We start from the raw sequence: 17795 nt of genomic DNA, 5'->3' as shown, positions 1-17795 counted from the left end.
TCCCACAGAAAAAATTGCAGTTCTTTAAGTCAATTATTACGGCTTTGGTCAGACTTGATAAATTTTAATTTGAAAAATAAAATTCTGGTCATTCATCCACTGCCCATACCTTATAAGATGGTTTATTTAAAATTTAATCTTGTTCATTGGATTTTTTAAATACTATATTTGGTACAAAGATCACACTTTTTATTCTTTTATAAACAATTTAAAAATCCTTAAACTCTAATTATAAGTAACGCTTACATCTAGGAGTTTTTATTCGTACAAAAGTCGTAAATATCAGAGTTTAGATATTATACATATAAGTTTAGTGTTATTTTTGAACATTTTTACGTACTCATGTTCCAATCTTTGTGGATAATTTCTTTTATTTATGAATATATACATGTATGTTTTTGTGAATTATGCTCACGCTGTTGAAACACATGTCTTCTTTCAGAGAAAGTGAAAAAAGTATGTGTTTTTATTTATCACTTATTTATAGTCTCAATAATCCAGTCTAAATATGGAACCACTCTTGTGTATACTGAGGGAATATCAGTGACGCCGCAAACTGTGGCACCAAAACTTGTGATGCCATAGAGATACCAGTTTGTTCGAAAATTTTCCGTGATTTCCTTGGTCAAAGGTCCACCGGAGTCACCATTGCAAGTGTCTTTACCGACCGCACCGCCGGCGCATATAATAGTCTCCGAGTTTATCATCTTAATTTTCGGTAATTTTTTTTCACATACGTCGACTGGAACTGTATTGAGTTCTATTTTTTGTTTTATTACTGCTAATGTAGCTGTAAATAAAAATTATTTGTTGTTAAATTAAATTCAATTGAAAAAAAAGTGAACGTATTCGATTTTAATCCTTAGTAGTCTTGCAAAACAATAACTTTTAAATTGACAAAAACTTTTAATAAATTATTAATTATTCTTTAAATGTATTTACTTCCCAAAAATTTTAAGTATACTAACTACACAAATAATTAATAGTTTATCTGAAAATAAAAAATACAATTTTTACTTCAAATAAGAAATAATCAAATAGTATAATAAATAGTAAATACCACTTAATTCGGATGTAGCTTTTTGAAAAAACACCTATAAAATGGTAAAAAAAATTACAAATTTATTACCACTTACACAATTCTGTTTTCCCCCATCCTGATGCCGTGAAACTTGTCCCTGGTACGTAATCTTGACTAGCGGTATATTTCGTAATTGGTAAACATACAGGTCGAATAAAGTCTGGAAGGAATTATTTTTCAAATGATTTTAACGACTAACATTGTAATAAAGCAAAGAGTAAACAACGAATATATATAATCATCGCTATTATTATTAATTTATTTTTTATTTATTTATTTATTCATCGCTATATTTTCAATAGATTGTTCATGTATTATTTAAAGATATATTTAGTATTGTTTACCGTTTTATGGCCAGGTCTGTGTACGCCTCAAATAGGCAAACATGTTAAGTAGTTTGTTAAATGGGACTAATGTTTGCGTGCTTATAAATAAATAAATTACTAAATAATAACCTGTGTAATTAACAGCGCGTTCTAGGCGTAAAAGCGAAATATCTGCCTTAAAATTGATTCTATCATATGCCGGATGTACAATTACTTGAGTAACGTTTAGATCAACGACAGGATCGCTACAATACCCTTCGCTGCAATCTTTATCTGTTTCAATATCCCATTCGCCCAGTCGTACTTCCCATCTAAAACATAAAAATGACATGAACATGATATTATCAAATGTTTTTAACAAAATAATTAAAAGTGTTAACTAACATAACCCTATTTATTACACAATGCGCAGCTGATACTACGAACTGCTCTGTTATTAGAGTTCCGCCGCATGAGTATATTGCTCTATGTACATCTGAAATGTTCAAAAATTTATAATCATTAGTTGTTAATGACAGAAGGTTACAGTAAAGGAATCAAAATTTAAAAAATAAATAGTACATCTGAATACTATACTCTATTTGCCGGACAGAATTAATATCAGAAAATGTAGCACTCGTGCCATTGGTCAGTGATAAGAAGCTAAGGATGCGTTTACATGCATCTGTTGTTTGCTCAATTTGGACGCGTTATCTTGCTCTCTTCTCATGTTCATTTTTCTTGTTTGTCCTACAACTTGGAGTATTCTTGTTACGATTTATATTTAACTTGTTATTAAGCGTATTGTAGCATTGATTCTTGTTTAATCTTCATCTTTATGAGTTTGTAGTATAACAATGACAAGTGAATCGTAAAAACACACTATAAAAATATTGAAACGGCACTTAGCTTCACCTGAGAAGTAAAATTGAAATATGTAAATAGTGACTTCAACACGTATGAGACAGTGGGCGCATGTAAGCGCAACTTTATTTTTATTTTATGGTTGCCTCTCTCTAATCTCATCCATTCCTTGCACTTACAAAAGTGAGCCACATTAACTCAGTTCATCGAATAAAACATAATTAAATCAGTTTTACACAGTGGCGTAGCTAGGGGGTGGCAAGAGGGGCGGTCGCCCTAGGGCACCACGGACAAGGGGGGCACCCAAATTGAAAAAAATTTTTTTTGATGAACAAAAAAATGTTAAAAGAAAAATGAAAACCACGATTTTAACTAGCGATGTCAGAGTTCAGATCTCCAGTGGGGCCTTTTTTGCCAAAAATGACATATTCAACAGATTAGTGGGGCCCTAAGAACATTTACAAATTTAATATATGCTGAAACTGGTTCGGTTCGTTAGTCAGAGATTTTTATTATTTAATTTTTTTTTTGGGAGTTGGTATCTTTTGTGGCCCCAAAATTAAAAATCAAGAATTTAATGAAATAGGCCAAGAATTTATTAAAATAGGGAACTAGCCGCATATTTTTATTGAAAACGAAACGGTTTGCAGCTATTTCAATAGACCTAAATCATTTGTTTTAACGCAAACAGTCTTGAAGACTTTCCATAAACATTCGATATTTTGTGTATGAATTATTAAATCGTTAGGGTCAACAAAGTGTAGATTGTGGTGACTGTTTCGCGACGTAAACGTTTGAACTTAATTGGTTGTATCACCTCTAATAATAAGTCACTATTTGGATACCGAATTAACATGTACTTTAACAAAATATACACAATCTACAGTACGTGTATATGTGTTACTTTCAGAGCACTATTCTCAGTGTATATGCAAATTGCCCAAATTATCCATATTTTCTCGTTTTGTAAAATTTGTTTATATTCATTTATTTTTTGCATGTAGGGGTTGGTCCACCTCCACAATCGTATCAAAGTGCCCAAAGTTATCGAAATAAGTATTAAAAAAACCATAATCGAATTTATTAAAAAAATATATGGATTATACCAAGGCTTCTAAAACTGAGTTTCGGACCCTCTAGCGTGTCTCCTGAAAATTTTAGAGGGTCGTGAGATTTCGAAAATAAGAATTTCTATAAGACTTTTTCCTTTTTTATTTTTTTGGAGTCGGAGTTGGTCATCAGGTTCAAATGCATCCTGTTCGGTTTATGTTATTTTTAAAATTTCGGCTAATTTCTTTTTACAAGGTAATTTTTACGTTTTATTTTTGGGACCCTTTTCCCAAAGCTACCAACGCCCGTTTTTTTAATCCTTTAAGATAACTAAATATGTGTTTGTTAAAAGTTTTTCCTTCAAGATAGCACCTTATATTTTTTTGTAAATTTTGACCTTCAAGATAGCACCATATGGCGTTTTTAGGAAAAAAGATTCTTAGAACTAAGATTCTTAGAACACCATATGAAGTTTAAAAAAAACACCCCAAGAGAACACCATATGGTCTTATGTGCGTGAAAAGATAAGGCCATTGGTTTCTGAAATCTAAAATTTTTTAAACTCAGTAAAAAAATGGGGGGGAGGGGGCACCTGACCACAATTTTGCCAGGGGCCCCAAATATTCTAGCTACGCCACTGGTTTTACAGCATAGGATAAGAGTAAGGAAAAATTTGAGCAAAGGCTGACACATTGGAATTTTTTTAAAAACTGTTTTCGGGTTATTTCTGCTGACATTTGCAGATTCCATGGGTTTAGGCGGCAAGAAGCAGAGGGCACTTAGCCTAAGACCCTTTAAAAGCAATGAAGCTTGTGGGCTATCAGGAGAGCATCAGTCTGGGCCACCATAATGTTATTTGATTTTATGATTACACTAAACTACATACAGAACAATTAGCAGCTATTTGAAAACCAACAGGCCTCGCTCAAATTAGATAAAACCGCTGCTGGTGTTTCTTCCGCCACTTCGCACAGCACTAACGCTTTCCTTAATGTTGACCATTTACAGGCAACCTACCAAGGTAAGCTTTAGCTCTCTAGGACGGCTTTAAATGCGTATCAATTAACTATTCAAGCCTAGATCCCCTTTAGTGACTCTTGTCACTGAGCTCAAGTTACGTACGCCGTTATGGCTAGAACGTTCTCGAGTGGCGATCACGAGTCGGTAGACGGCGTGGTTATGTTCCCAACTAGGTGGACCAACGACATAACTTAGGTCGCGAGATGCGAATAGCGCAAGACCTGTCATCGTGGCGAACTTTGGCGCAGGCCTTTGCTTTGCAGTGGCGGTCTATTGGATGATATAATGATGCACTATCTGCGGCCTGCACCCTTGGACCCGCGGTAAAATACGCACACTAGTTTTGTTAACTTTAAAACTTACCTTTATTTTTACTAGATTTAATCCGGACAAGCCATGGGAATTCGTCCAGCGCAGCGAGTGTACCTCCAAATATTCGATCCGAGCCGGAGCCACTTAAACCGCAAATCTTTGTACTTGGTAAACCGTTAATGGTAATTGAAGGTTTTTTATCATTGTTTACGGGGGGAATAATAGGTTCTTGTAATGATTCATCAAAGTTTATTTTGGGTTGTGGTGTTGAGACATTGGAAATTGTCGGTGTTGTAGTTTTAAATATACTCGTTGCAGTCTCTGTGTCGTTATTAAATACGATGGGACTTTCTACAGGACAGCAGACCTACAAAAGGAAAATAGTTCTTGTAATTAATCAATGCGTGCTGTTAAGAACTAGGAAATATTAGTCTGATATTTATTATTTATTTAAGAAATTAATGAACAATTGAACAAGTGAATTACGACACTTCTTGCATCGTTTTATTTAGCATGTACATACGTAGGTTTAATATAGGATTACCTTCGGTACTCTTTCGTCGAAACCACAAAAGTTTTTTCTTAACTTTTTGTCATCTCTTGCTTCCACCAAATCCAAGGCTGTCGTACATTCAGTGATTAGTGTACATTTTTTGTTATACAGTTCACACTTCATTTTTATCATGGGTTCAGACGGTTCTGAAATACAAAGAGAAATATACATCTAAATACATAGATAATTTTTTTTTAAATATTAGTCGTATTTTAGGTTTAAAACTAATATTTTTGTGAACTATCGCTATGTTCCCAAAAATATTAGTATTAAACCTAAAATACGACGTCAATTACAATTATAAATTAACATATACTAAGCAAATGAAATATATAATCATATTAATATAATGTTTGAAAAGAAATATTATATTATTTTTATATTGATTTTACTTATAAAGTTGAAATTTTTTAGTTACGTTTGACGTTATAGCTTTTAAAGTCTCCGGTAGATGGCGGTAGCAGTTCATTGCCTAGTGATAACGTAATTTTTGTCATAGTAGTCGCAAATAAGGGTTGAATCAGCAATTAATTAAAAATAACAATCAACAGAGTTCCGACAAACATAAAAAAATACTACTTCAATAATGAATTGTGTCTGTACAACAGACCAGTGAACTCAATTACTGAACTAAACCCTGAACTGTGCATAGTGAAATTAGTTAGGTACTGAAATCTAGTTCACAGATCCTTCCGCTCTGTGAACTCAGTACCCATGAAGCTGTAAAAGCCTTAGGGCTAACAGCATTAACATCTTCAGAAACAATAGAATAGGTACTGAAACCTCATGGTCTACGTTGATGAGAGAACATGGTGCGTTTCATGGAATTTTAATTTGAAAACAAGTAATGCACTGGGTTGCTCAGCTTAATTCACTAATTTACGATTTAAAAAACCTTCTAATTTTGAAATCAAACAAGATTGTAAAGTTTCCATTACATCTATCCATTTTTAATTGAATATGAATCGTCGAATGTGCTAAGCGCGAAACTCGTGAGCGGCACGACTTTTTCCGTGTAATTTCCTTGGTACGAAGGTTCTCAGAAGCGAGAGGAAATATAAAAATGGGTGGAAAATTATATTAACCAAACTACTTTTTCCATACAGATCACAGGATAATTCACCACTTGTTCGGAGTTGCCAAAACAATGGAATCCATGTCTGTAATCAAAATCCAAACAGTACGATTGTGTTTTTAAGTGATTTTTATTTATTTTTGATTCTTCTTCTCTGCCGATGGACGCACACTGCAAGGCATAAGCCTCCCCCAAAATACGCCACGGTGACCGGTCCTGTGCTGCAAGCATCTGGCGCCTTCCGGAGACCTTAACTATGTTGTCGGACTCGTGGACGCCATTCGAGAACTTTTTGCCCCTAACAGCCACCTGTTGCACGAGCGTTGTGCCCCGCCCACTGCCACTTCAGACGACAATTCTTCGAGTTACGTCGGTGAACTTGATTCTTCTGCGGAACTCCTCATTTCTGATTTGATCTCGAAGCGAAACCGCGAACCCTCTCCATTGCTCTCTGAGTCGTATGTCATCACCGACAAGAAATTGATCAAAGACCTTCGACTTCAAATATTGCGGTTTTTTGGAGGAGAACAAGTTTTGGAGCTTCCCGAAAGCTGTCCATCCGTGTTAGATTCGGCGAGTGATCTCTTCCTCGAAGTTGGGCTTACCAAGCTGGACGGTTTGTCCGTTATAAATAATCACTTGAGAAGGCACTACATGGACATTAAAAGCTAATATCGAATTGTCCATGTTTATTTTATGGCTTATTTTTGATTATTAGGATAAAATCAAATTAAAAACTTCGTATACATAAAGCGTTTCGACTTATAATTACATTTTTACTAAAGTTTTGTGATGTACGAAAAAGAAAAGTTAATTTGCAAGTAATCGTCTTATTATTATCCAAGATGTTAAACTACCAGGTGGACAAACCATTTCGTTAAAGACTTTTGAAGACATTGGATGCAGGTCGTTAGTCCTATTTGAAATCTATGTTTTATTAAGACATGAGATCGGTAATGAAAGTTATTTTTTTTTCTCAGGACAATAAATTTTCAGAATTCGTCGTTTGACAGTACGTAAGTCTGACAGAAGTTCTGTTTATTAATTCAAAAGCGACTTCCAATTAAGATATTTTGCCGATTAACCATTGTATGCTTTTATTTGATTCCTGTCATATAATGTATATACCTATTTATTGAATAAAAATCTTGTAATTACTATTTTTACATGTACTCATTAATAATGATTTGTGAAAAAATAGAACAAGCTTTGACATAAATAGTAATTTTTTGGGATAGCTGAATTGCGTTTCCAATTACAGTTTAAAAGGATAAGAGACACCTAAAATGTCGATATAAATATGTATTAATCGTCAAAGGCATCTCGAAAAATTTTCTTTGTTACTTTCTAATTCTATAGTTTTTTACATTTGCTGTTTTGTTATTTTAAGCTAGTATTTAAATTAATTAAGCTAAGGTTAATTTTTAGTATTTTCCAATGACATGATTTATTTAACAATTTTTATAAACAGGCACCTAAATATAAAGTATATACGATCTCTATAAATCTGATATGAAAACTGCGAGGGCAAATCCTTTACAGTAGTGTTGCCCAATGCGGGGCCTACGCCCCACAAGGGGGCAATTCGAAAGGGGATTAAACACGAAGTTAACGCTTTCCCTTTAACATATAAAATATTTATGTTACATGGTTGAACGTAAGATTTAAGAACTGTTAAGAAGGGGCATGGCACTAAGGGTTAAAATATACTGCATTGCAGTAAAGTTTTTATGTTCATATGCGAAATGCAAGGCATGTTTATATATCAAAATTATACCAAATGAAAAAGTCTAGTCTAATGCTAAGCTATTTGATATATAGTACCATGAATTTGAAATGTAAAGTCGTGCATCCTAATTTTGAAAGATTTAATGTTACTTTTCATTAGTCCAGAAAAATCACTAAGTACTGCGCATTTCAAACCGGAACACGGTCATACTTACGCAATATTGTTTGTTGACAATGCACATCGCTACCTACTTCGACTTCCTCTTTTGAGAGAGCTTCCGCCAGTGATAAGCTTATTAAACATAAGCTGTTAGGATTGTTTATTCAAATACTTCATCAATATCCGTTAAGAATAATTTAGAATGAAAATCAGTAGAAACAAACATCGTGATAATAGAAATTATAGTGTAAAGTTAAAATAAAAAGGTGTCTACAAATACTGACATTTAAAATAAATATTTGTTAACAACGACTATTTGTTATATTTTTATAATAAATCAGACAAGTAAGTAAAACGATGCCTTTACGGGCTAAAGATAAAATAACCTAAATTTTATTTAAAAATTCCCTAGCACAAATCAATATTATTTATAAGTCTTTTTCCTTATAAACGTGTGTTTATAAATTCGCAACTATTTGTTGCGGCTGTGTAACACACAGCGTAATTATACGTGTATTGTCATATCTGGTTATTCATCGACTATGGGAAAACCGCGAAATAAGTACTGACTACAAGCGACGGGCTTTGGCAACGGAGAGGGTGATACCCAGACATGAGTCGAGCGAAGTAAAAATACGGCTGTTACTTCGGAATACTAATAAATTACATCTTTTGTTGCCTCTTGGCTAATATTTGATGATCCTGTTTTATTTACTCGAAGATTCGAACACATGATTTAGTTGTAAATTTGAAGGAGGTTTTAGATATTACGTTTACGTGTTATTATAATACAATATTTAATATTTTTGTTTAAAATAGTGTACATAATCTGGCTTTCAATATCGTTTGAGAACAAAACAAACCAGACATCTTAGTTACACTTTAATGAATAAAATTACCAAAATTTACCTCTAAACTCAATACATGAAATATATTATAATAAACGCTTACCAATTTTCTATTATTTAATTACGACTTCATCATGTCACAAGTTAACTTTTAGAGGAAAATGACAATAATATAAAAAGTTGGAAATTTTCAACACGAAATACATAAATAACACTTACGGATTGATCCAAACACAAGGACGACGAGATATGTCCAGACACCAAAAAGTTTCCACATGTTTAATAATTTACACTTAATTATTATAGCATAAACATAATATTACTCATTTAAATTATTTATAAATGTTTTCTGTCTGCTGTCTCTGCAGTAAATGTGTTAAAATAATAATCAAGTTATATGTCATTTATTACGTAAAAACACTTGTACATTCGGTGTACAAGAGCTGTCACTGTCTATACACAGTGCGGTGTGATACGTCACAAAGCGGTCAAAGCACGTAAATACAGTTTTGCTGTGAGATCTGCGAACGAATGTTTATTTCCATTCGTTCAAAAATTAAACATTTTCTTATCACTAATTTTCGATTTGACAGTTGTTCAAAATATTAATATTTTCATTATATTTATGCATTATATTATAAAATAAACATAAAGTGAGTTCAAGAGATATCAAAGAATTTTATTAAAAATGGTTTTACAAATAGTAAAGTGGAAAAATTTAATGGCTTTTATAATTATGTAGAATACAAAAAACACTGTCTAAACTAATATTACAGGAGATATATCTATCTATAACAAAGCTAAAATATATAATGGTGAAGTAAAAAAAAATACATGGGTTGAAACTTTATCTAAGATAAAGTTAAATTGCTAAAATCATATATAACTCATCAATTTATGTTTATAATTACATATCTAATTAAAATTATATTAAACAATGTGGTCGAGTATCCATTTTAGAAAGTATGGTACGGATGTATATACGCCTGGCTTTTTGATTCCGCAAACTGTAGGTCCGAAAGACACTACGCCAACAAGAAAACTTTTCGGCCCTTCTGCTGTGTCGTAGATCTGTAAACGATTTCAACAAATAATACCTTTTTACAAATAACGTAGCCGATGCCACATTGAACAATTCCAATAAATCTATGTACAATTAATTTGGAATTGTTTTAATGACGACGCCATTCTTTGATATGTATGGAAGGAAAAGTTATTTTGTATTTCATACGTACAACAATAAATTGTAAAGCATATGATGTACAGTTTATTATTGATAAATTATTGGCTCCTCCTGTCTTTTAATTCCACACGGTGATTGATTATGGGTGTATAAGCTTTAAATGAGCAAATGTCCTGCTCATTTGTCAGCAAAAAGCTTCAAATTTTTTGTAATTATTTCCAATCAAGCTGTACGAAGCCATCACTCTGAGATATGTTACATTGTGTTTTTTTTTTATGGGAATACGACTGGCCAATAACATGCGGCAGGCATTTCGAAAACACATTTTTGTTTCTGATCTAATCGATTATTGTTTAGGGTGAACTATATTTACATTTTTTGACAGTAAAAGAGATACTTTCGCCTCTTTAAACATTTTATATCTGTATTTAATTACCCTGTACAAAAAATGTACAAGTTATACAATAAGTTCATATGGAATATAATAAATAAATTGTAGTTTAACCTAGAGATTAATAAAAAATAAAACTGAAATATTCCAGTCTTTTCAGATTTATTACTGCTAATAATCTATTCATAAATAAAGTTTTAGCATATGACCTTTCGTGAATATTGCCGAAATGCGTTCATAAATATATATTTTACAGTCGACGAAGTCATAAACAATTTTAGAACAGCGCTATTAGTAGCAACCGAAACAATGTGAGTAATTTCAACACCGGGTTTTAGGTTTATCCCGCTATAACATACTCATATAAAAATTATTAACGCAACATCGTTATTAAGACGTCAACCACATTTGATTAACTTTGAATGTGTAATAATGCTTAGAAATACAAATCTATTTACACATTTATATGCTGTTTGGGTAATGTGCAAACATCATACATATGCGATGTGAAAGGTGATGCGGTTTGTGAAAACCAACCATATAAACAAATTACAAGGAAAATATTAAGCTTGTCATATCGCTTAATAATAATATTATTTTAACTATGAAAAACCCGAAACTGGAATTTTAGTGCGATAGGTAGTAGATCTAGGCCTGACGCTCTGAACTACATTCGGATAAAACGGAAAATACAACACATTTGAAATTATATCACATTATTGCGGTTACATCAAAGTCGATATAGCTTTATTATATGAGTAATATTACAATCATTTATAAGTCGGTTTAAAATTAAGTTTACTTTAGATCATAACGCGCCACCTACTGTGAAGAATTAAGAAAATACTCAGTGAAGTTGGCAATTTTGTTATGTAGACTTTTTAATTTAAAACTGGATTGATTATTTTTTTTATTAATAAATTAGTAATAGCTTAAGTTATCTTGATTTTTTACCTTCATAAGTGGGCCGCCGGAATCGCCTCCGCAAGTATCTTTGTTGCGCTCGGAACCGGCACATATTTCCGATTTTTCCACTTTAAATCCCTTACCGAAAAAGTTACACGATTCTGGTGTTAATACGGGTAACTGTTAAATAAAGATAAATTAAAAAAATATTACATCTATTAGAAAACGGAGAACGACCTTACTAACAGGGAACGTGTTATAAATATTTTGTACTATTGCACATGTAATAAAGAACCACATCGTCGTTTCAGTCCATTGACGCCCATTGCAAGAGAGAGGCCTCTCCCAAAAATATCTATGCAGGGAAATACAATAATCACCACGCTTCATAGGCGGGTTGGATCACAGTGTGGTATTATGGTATGCAGACGATGCTGCTGCCTATCTTCTGGAAACTTGTTTGTGAGCAGTGGCATTTCTATATAATTAATGCACAAAGTGTGAATTATTTATGATTGTATTTGGAGAATCGAACCCAATCTCGTACCGCTGCGCTACCATTAGCTAAAAAGAATTAACAATATTGTTAAAATTTTAAAGAGTGGTACAGAAATATAATGTAATATGTAGGTAGTCTGGCCTGGCTTATGTTCAGCTGCGGATGTTTTACAACTGAAATGATTATGATTATGATAAAAATCTCATAGTTACCGAAACGAACTGTAAAATGTTAGCACGTTCATCTGTAGACATGTTCATTTTACCCCACCCCGCGACAGTCACCAGCTCGCCAACGCGCAGATCATATAACTGGTCGCGTTTAGGTAAGCAAATCGGAGCTACGTAATCTAGAAATTTAATAAATAATAAATAAATCTCCGTGTTCCAATATTTATTCAAAACGGTCCAGGAAAATAAGTTATTCTTTCAACATCGGCAAATTTTCGTTTCTGAATTTTGTAACTTTTTAGCAGACAACTGGATTTAATAATGAATGTCATCAAAGAATATAAAGCTTAAACATTATGTTTGAAATTGCTGTATAATAGACAAAAAGTATTTAAAAAAACATTGCAAGTAAATGATCAGAGTGAATTTTTCGAAAGTTTTTATACATATAATGAATGGTTTACCGTTTAATTCAAGCGGATAATCAAGCTCAACAACTGCAATATCATTGTGGAACGGTGGCTTGTTGAAACTTGCATGGCTGCGGACACTCTTCACCCTTCTGTCTTGTAGCGGCGGTGCACATACTTTCAGCTGGCAGTCAGGATTTGTTCGTATGTCATATTCGCCCGCTCGTACAGCTGTTCTGTTTTTATTTGTATTTACGTAATTAATTTCGAAACGGAGTGTTCGATATTCCCTTTCAGCGCGGCACAGCGGTTTCAGTAGCACTATAGCTTAAAACACTGCCCATTAAGTCAAGACCTTGTCCCTACTTCATCAAGAAAAATTGCGTCGTTTATTGTATTATGGTCTATTAATTTATTTTTAACTACACAACAGATTATCAGAAACATTAAATATCAATTCTTCATCTTTACATTATATAATTCTTTAAAATATTCTCGTTACATAATTGATAAATACAAAAAGTAAGTTGAAACTAAGTTTGCTCTTTGATAATCAAGCATTTTATAAGTCAGTCATTGGTTTTTACCAAAAAATAATATAATATAAAGTTAGCATAGTTCATTACATTACATGTAATGAACTATGCTAACTTTATTAGTATGTATTTTCAATACATCATCTAATAATCAATTGTATACTGAACCAAGTATCCCAGAGGATTCCTCGTGCTTTTTTTAATACTCGTTCTTTGTGCTTTGTTTAGGGCAGTGACGTTACAATGCGTATGTTTTTTTTTCATTTTTATTTTAATCCTTACTCTTGTTCTGAGCAATAGTATGCTGCACCACGTCTCTGCAGAACCTCAGAAATGCAGGCAGAAGTTTCGATGAAGCTTGCCCAAAGCCGAAATCGGCTAACAACTTCAAACATATCAAATGCAATTTACAAACTCGGTTAAGAGAATGCCAATGAAAGTTAAAAAAATGAAGCCCGCGCAAATTAAATAATACGAAATTCTTTAATTGCCTTACAGTTCATAACCGTCTTCAGCCGTCTGGATACAATGTGCTGCGGTCACAACGTGCCGATCAGTCACGAGCACTCCCCCACACATCCAGTCCAATTCCTCATCACCTGGAACTGATAATACGAATAACAAAGTATTACTTGACACAAAAATACTGACTGACACATAATAAATACAAGAAATAAAAGTAATCTCGTAACGCCTAAATTTCGTCTTTAAAAAGTAAACAAATCATTCGTTAGTCTGAGTGTATGCATTAATAATAAATTTCACCAAGATATCTTGTACATTCTTTTTCTTAGTTTTAAATGTAAAATTAATAGTATTCATAATATATATTATATTACAGCATTCAATAGTTTTTCGTTCATCGAAATGTATGGAGTTTGGTTTGTTGATTCATTTACATGGTTTATATTATAATATAAAAAATTGACATGAACATTTTAAAAACTCTCAGTAGCTATCGAGTTTCTGGCTGGCTCTACTCAGTAGATAGCGAGCCGTTGTTAGCTTGCTACTTATAATGTTAAAATAATCGTCGATTCAAAAGTGGATGTAGATGCTTACTTGAATAAAGATCTTTTTAATTTTAATTTGATACATTAATTAAATTCGTAATGATATACTTTGAGAATTTTTTTTGTTTCAAATATAATTGTTAATATTAGGTTACATATAAGTGAAATAATAGGTCGCTTATAAAGCAGTTTCACGACAGTGAACCATACTGTTTGCTAGGTTTTAGAAATTTTATAACATTAACATCTCTTGCTCGTTTCACATAGCCAGCGCTGCTTTTTGTGGGTGTGGGTACATAAAATCTAGTTTAGGTAATTTTTAACATGAAAAGAATATTCATATTTTTTGTACTTACAAGAGTAATTTTTTAAAAAAATGTAGGAATATGAACAGGCTCTAGACGTCATTTGCGCGTGAAATTTCTTAAAATCCATTCTCAATTGACTTCTACACAGAGTGAGGAATATTCTTACCAAATTTTAAGTCTTTGCTTTACGGTTCTAGAGATATCGCAATGGGTGAATACATAAGTAGAGACAGATAGACATTAAACTGATTAAATAAATGAACTAACTGGTATATCCAAGACGTGTGATCCATGGAAACTGTCCCAGAGCTGCGTTAGTGCCTCCTATAATGCGGTCGGCCGCGTTGTAACCACATTCGAAGCTGTCCAAAGTCGGCCACATTCTATGATTCATTACTTGGCTCCATGTTTCTCCTGTAATAACAAAGGCAAGCTAAAATATGTGTGTCACTTTTTCGGAAAATAATTAACAGCTTGATCACAGACATCTGACGATGATTAATAGCTATGTAATTGAAAATAGGTATTAATTTCTTTCCTCACCGGTTATAGTATGACTAATAAAGGTAATAATAATGATCAAGAAACTCCACTGAATCATGTCCAAATTATTGTATCCTCGTCCTGAAAGTTTTCTTGATAGAGTACGGCACGTCTTTATAACCAAAGTTCATGCCTGCTAACGTACTTTCTCTCAACTCATTCTTATGCGACTGCATCAGCCGGAGCGGTGAGAAACGATTCGATCCACACTATTCCTCGCAGTATTAAGCGAAGCCTTCATAATCGAGATAACAACTAATGCAATATCGTTCTACATATTGATTTGAGTTTAAAATACAAACGATTTTCTAATAATACGACGCCTTTTCTCTCTCAATTTTTTTTATTTAAGCGCAGGATGAACGTAAAAATATCAAAAAGTAAAAAAAAAATTAAAAGTAAAATTTTTAATTCTTTGCTTCGATTTTTAAAATTAAGAAATTGCAAATTGCGTGGTCGATAATTTTGATTTATTTTTTTATATGTTATTATCTGTAATCAATCGTAAAATTATAATCAGATGTCACGCTAATCAAATGTGTTATTGTGAGTCCCAGATCGGCTTTTAGAGAACAGGAAGCTAATGCCTGATTGTTTAATAAAATCTTTTTACCACATTGGTGTCGTAAAGTAATCCAGAAGCGAGCGGATTGGGATGATAAGTAAGACATTCAACGTATTGTTTATAGTACTCGATGTCTTCGGCTACTGTTGTTGAATTTATGCATTTTGTTTCTCCTCGTAAACTATAGAACTTTAGCAATGCTCATGAAGATGATATTTTGTACCCTTTTCAACGACTCTCCGGATCCGGATGCCTTATGCCTGTAAAGGCTTGAAGACGGTTTAATATATCAGAAGCTTGTTTTGCACAAAAAGCAACGAGTACAAACCAATATCGTCTAAGGCTGATTTTGACCAACTACTGGCTTACTGCTTATTGACTACTCTTCATTATTATTGGTTTTTATTAATGCCAGTCTGGGATTGATAAAAATAAAAAAAATTGCTCGTGCCTTTAGCTACATAGAAATTCAGTAGCGAGGGACACGCATATTAAAACTGCGTCTAATTTATTAGAATTGATCAGTATTTTCTTTACATTAGGGGAAAAACCGATAAAGGACCAGATTGCAAATCGTGTAGTAGCCATTATTTGATAAATTTAGGGAGGATGATAGCGAGGAGAACAAGATGTGTGCTGATTTATTTGACAGTAACTATTAATACTTAATTGGTTATAGTTTCAGGAGCTCTCGGCAATTTTCGCATGTTTCTATGACATCTTTATCGAGTAAATTATTTGGTATTTTAAGCTACGGAGCATGCATCATCCACCTTTGCAGAATCCACGGTATTACCTTTGTAGAATTTTACACTCCAAGAGTATGCAAAATTTAGCGGATTAGTCGAATCGCAAAACCTATTTATCATGTGACATTTTCGGGAGATGGGGTTTGGAGATCGATTACGTCGATATCCTTCTAAAACTTTCCCAAGGCACTATCGCCGCATTTTTGAAGAGACTTAATACTTCATGGCTTGTGATAGCCTAGGAAACAGGTTAATTAACCTGCTTTGTTTTACACGTTGACGGCAGTCTAGGGTGGCCTTAGTAAATGGTGGTGAATCCTATACATACAAACAACTATGTCCCGCAGCGTTTTATTTTTGAAAATGTTATTATAATAGTAGTAGAAATTTCTCACTAAGACAATTAGCATCTGTTACGGTCGAGAGCGATGTTTCCATTTGGTGTCTAACACCAGAAAAAATGATATCCATGACTATGGATAGTTTGTTGCCAGCATAATTGGAATTTAATGATAATTCCGACTAATGTATATTTGTAACGTATATTAACAATGTTTAACAACCTAAAACAACCTTAAAATAAAATTTGATATATAGTGTAACTCGCTCTTCGCTTTTTCCTAACGTCCGCCATATTTGTTTCAATAAGTCATCAATATTAACTGTTTATTGTATGACGATAGCAAAGATTATATTCACGCGAATGTATTTCTCGGTAATTTAAATGTGTTAGCAATTTTCTTTACTACTATAATAAAGCTTCATTACTTAACATGAAACAGTCATTAACATCACAAAAACTAGATTTATAATCTAATTAAAACGTGAATAATTGTTACATTATCCGTGACTAAGACAGCATGTAGTAATCTAAACGCTTTGATAAGATTTTACGTTTAACGTCAGTACAGCAATTGTGACCCACCTGAGCGGTATAATAGCTTTTATTAATAATTGCTATAGTTTTCATAATCTTTATGACATAATCCTCTAATTCTATTCCTTAATCAGCTCAAGGCAACCTAAAATGCTTTTTATTCTTTTAACGAAGTCGATTTATTTAGTATTTTGTGTTAGTAAAACAAGCAAACCGTAGGCATTTAGACCGCTTCAAGGTTTATAGAGGTAGAGGCCAATAATGTAGATATTTTTACATTTTATATATTATATTTAAAGACTCTTTAGGAAGCCTTAATTTGGAGGTTCATGAAGGCTAAATCGTTTGCTATTAAAATAAGAGAACTTCAAGCAAATAGACAATAAATTACCAAAATAATACATGTACAAATATGATATACGTGTATTCTAATTCGTATAATAATTAAATAAATATTTATTCTGACTCCTAGTGCCTTTTATTATCGTGGATTGTTTATATGTAAAAGGGACCTTTATAGTCTAGTTGTACCAAAAATGAATAACTTAAAAGATATCGTTGTCTAACAAAATACTTCAATATAAAAACACACACACCACAAACAGGATGCGAGCAGCGCAAAACGGCGTCTATTGTCTCAAAAGAAGAA

The 17795-nt window shown here is 32.9% G+C and overlaps 2 protein-coding genes across 2 annotated transcripts; both read right to left on the bottom strand.

Annotated features, from left to right (window-relative positions):
- Positions 1–202: 202 nt before the first annotated feature.
- LOC137919638 (CLIP domain-containing serine protease B4-like) lies at positions 203–9299 on the bottom strand. Its single transcript, XM_068762757.1, has 7 exons — positions 9216–9299; positions 5177–5331; positions 4684–4999; positions 1792–1882; positions 1537–1718; positions 1137–1241; positions 203–790 (listed from the first exon to the last, which is right to left on the bottom strand). The coding sequence occupies exons 1-7, from the start codon at positions 9271–9273 to the stop codon at positions 474–476; spliced, it is 1224 nt and encodes a 407-aa protein (XP_068618858.1). The 5' UTR covers positions 9274–9299; the 3' UTR covers positions 203–473.
- A 578-nt stretch (positions 9300–9877) lies between these two features.
- On the bottom strand, positions 9878–15135 carry LOC137919639 (melanization protease 1-like). Its single transcript, XM_068762758.1, has 7 exons — positions 14956–15135; positions 14680–14826; positions 13588–13696; positions 12610–12791; positions 12188–12324; positions 11525–11656; positions 9878–10067 (listed from the first exon to the last, which is right to left on the bottom strand). Exons 1-7 carry the CDS (start codon positions 15011–15013, stop codon positions 9927–9929), a joined length of 906 nt encoding a protein of 301 aa, XP_068618859.1. The 5' UTR covers positions 15014–15135; the 3' UTR covers positions 9878–9926.
- Positions 15136–17795: the final 2660 nt, after the last annotated feature.

This window comes from Battus philenor, unplaced genomic scaffold (assembly GCF_028537555.1).
Source record: "Battus philenor isolate CCGP_79_NKW_IND1 unplaced genomic scaffold, ilBatPhil1.0.hap1 SCAF_17, whole genome shotgun sequence".
NCBI lineage: Eukaryota > Metazoa > Arthropoda > Insecta > Lepidoptera > Papilionidae > Battus > Battus philenor.
This window is presented reverse-complemented; position numbering and strand designations above follow the sequence as displayed.